The 3,073-nt window shown below is 43.9% G+C and overlaps 1 protein-coding gene across 1 annotated transcript; it reads left to right on the top strand.

The window, feature by feature from the left end:
• Positions 1–250: 250 nt before the first annotated feature.
• Positions 251–2,495, top strand: LOC121797957. The gene has a single exon (XM_042196748.1). It carries the CDS (start codon positions 766–768, stop codon positions 2,299–2,301), a length of 1,536 nt encoding a protein of 511 aa, XP_042052682.1. The 5' UTR covers positions 251–765; the 3' UTR covers positions 2,302–2,495.
• The last annotated feature ends 578 nt before the right edge of the window (positions 2,496–3,073 follow it).

Raw genomic sequence — 3,073 nt, forward strand, 5'->3', positions numbered from 1 at the left:
GGGGCGGGGCTATTGGGCGTGTCCACCTTACAGTGGACACCCTAAATGCCATGAAATTTTTTTTTTTGCCGCGGACACATCATAAGTGGCAGAGGCTGAGGAAAAAAAAGGACAAGGATCCCCTGCTGTGGCAAATGCACAGCAGGGGGTGCTGTGCTCCATCTACACCACACACAATGTAAATAAATGAAAATAATTTAAGTGTACAAAATTGATGGAGGGTGTAGATGGAGCACAGCACCCCCTGCTGCATTTGCCACAGCAGGGGATCCTTGTCCGAAAAAAAAAAGGGTCCTCTCAGTCGTGGATACCCTTATCTTCCGAACTTCCTTTTCTTCTCTCACACAAAAACACGCACTAAAAATTCCATATTCACACGCACAAAATTCTCCTCCACCCCCAAAAATTTCCAAAATTCCTGCAATCAATCGCAGAAAAATCATACTATGCCAACGAGCTCAATCACTTCGTCCAACTAAGTTTCTCCGCCTCGCCGGATCGCCGCAGCATGATTTCCCGTTTTGCCCCTCCTTCGAATTTACCATTTCCTAACCCTAGCGGCCGCTTCCTCGTCGGTGCTAACCACACTTCCGCTCGCTTCTGCTGCCGATAGTTGTACATTTTTTTCGTTGACTTTTCCAAATTAAATTTAGTTGGGGAGAAATTCATTCTGTGACACATACTGCGGAAAAATAGAGATTCGATTTATTGATATTTTTTGTTTTTTAATAATTTTTTAGTGTGATTTTTTTGGTTTTGTTGCTAATGGAGCCGAATTTGGGGAAGCCGAGCTTCCTGAGGAATATTCTGGTGCGGCTGTTTCTGTTCTGCGTGTTTGTGATCGCTCTCCGATTTGCTTACGTGGTCACAATCCGAGGTGAATCCTGCGACGTTGGCGATTTCTGCTTCTTCGCCTTGCCGGATAACATCGACGTCGTCTCCGGAGTCGGGGAGGTGACGAAATCAGGGGTTATTTCGAGCTCCCCGCCTTCTAAGCAGAAGAAGATTCCCGATTTATGGGCGACGGGCGGTTTCCAGAAATCGGTGCAGTTTTACTCTTCAATTTTTCAGGATCTGATGTCGGAGGCTTTTCTGAGCCCTAATATGAAAACCTTATGCGTCGACACGCCGACCGGAGCCGATGTGTTCGCGTTGAGGGAATTGGGGGTGGAGGATTCGATTGGCATTTCGAAGAAAGGGTTCAAGCCGCTGGTGGTTCCAGGTCAAGGTTTAAAGCAGCCGTTCAGCGATTCGACTTTTGATTTCGTGTTCTGTGGCGGAGGCGTGGTGGAGAAATCGCCAAAGCTCGGCAATTTTGCGGCGGAGATTCAGCGGACAATGAAGCCCGAAGGGTTTCTGGTCGTCCACACAGGGGCCAACGATACTTACAGTTTTGAATCATTACTTGGTTTGTTTAATTCTTGTAAATTTGTAAGGAGTAGGGATGTTGATGGATTGAATTCCAAAATGCCATTCATTCGAGAAGTTGCTCTACAAAAATTTGGTGGAGAAGAGTCCGTGGAGGAAAAATCTCGTGATTCGGCAAAGAAATGCAGTGTTCCGAGCTATAAGAAGGATTTGATCAAGAAAGCAGAGCCATTGATTGAGGAGGAGCCGAAAAAGCCTTGGATTACGCTTAAGAGGAATGCTCAGAAGATTAAGTATTTAGCCTCTATGGTTGATATCAGTTTCAAGCCAAGGTATGTGTATGTTGATGTTGGAGCTCGAAGCTATGGTTCGAGCATTGTAAGCTGGTTCAAGAAGCAATACCCTAAGCAGAACAAGACATTCGAGATATATGCAATTGAGGCAGACAAGACTTTCCATGGTGATTACAAGCTTAAGAAAGGGGTTACATTGCTTCCCTATGCAGCGTGGGTGAGGAACGAGTCCTTGTTCTTTGAGATCAATGAGGACCCGGGCCACAAAGAGGTAGAGAAAGGTAGAGGGATGGGCAGGATTCAGCCAGTTCAGACCTCAGGCGGCTCTACATCCTCTGGCAATGTCGATCAGATTCAGGGCTTTGATTTTGCTGATTGGTTGAAGCATAGTGTGACAGAGAGAGACTATGTGGTAATGAAGATGGATGTTGAAGGCACTGAATTTGAATTGATCCCTAGATTGTTTGAAACTGGAGCAATTTGCTTGATTGATGAACTGTTCCTTGAATGCCATTATAACCGGTGGCAGAAATGCTGTCCCGGGGAGAGGTCTGCGAAGTATGAAAAAACGTATGGGCAGTGCTTGGATTTGTTCACATCTCTAAGGAAAAGTGGAGTTCTAGTACATCAATGGTGGTGACTGGTAATAGATCTATATCCCAACTGTACCATTTCTCATTTGCAAAATGCCTGTTTCTGCAAATGAATGAAGATGCTTTGGCGTTATTTGGTTCTTTTTTCTTTCTCTAGTTTTAGTAACATTTGACATCCATATATGTACTTACTCTCCTTTCAAAGAAAAGTCCAATAGATAAAATATCAATATTTCTGGTATTATGAATTTGTTTGAGCTCTAAGCTTCAGTTGCTTTGCACAATGGGATTATCAGATAGTAGCTTCAGTAACCTGCTTCATCCTAGAGCTTTCATCACGTTTAGAAAATGAACTCTCTCATGATCATGATTGATTTTCCATTACTTCCTGAATCAAAACTTGCTATTGCTGCTGATTGATGCCATCTTCTGCTTGAATTTTTTCTGATTTTGATGCTAAGTTTGTGTCAAATGATGGTGCAAAGAGATAATAAGTGATTGTTGTCTTCATCTGTTTAGCAATGAATGAAGTGTTTGTTTACTGGAAAAATTGAATAGAAATAGTGATTGGTGGTAGAGATGGTAACTTTACCATGTGAATTAGTACTATGTTATTAATGACATCAATGTTAATCGTGTTGGTTCGTGTTCGTGTTCGTGTTGAGCGAAGAGGCCTTGTTTGGGAGAGGAAATGCAGGGGTTGCAAAAGTAGTTGAGTCCAGTGTTGTTAATTTGGCGTTCGGGTCGCCCGGGTCGCCCGGGTCGAGACCATCACCGCCCCAACATGGGTGGGTTGATCGAGATGCATGGGTCGCGCTG

Source organism: Salvia splendens, chromosome 1 (genome assembly GCF_004379255.2).
Source record: "Salvia splendens isolate huo1 chromosome 1, SspV2, whole genome shotgun sequence".
Classification (NCBI taxonomy): Eukaryota; Viridiplantae; Streptophyta; class Magnoliopsida; order Lamiales; family Lamiaceae; genus Salvia; species Salvia splendens.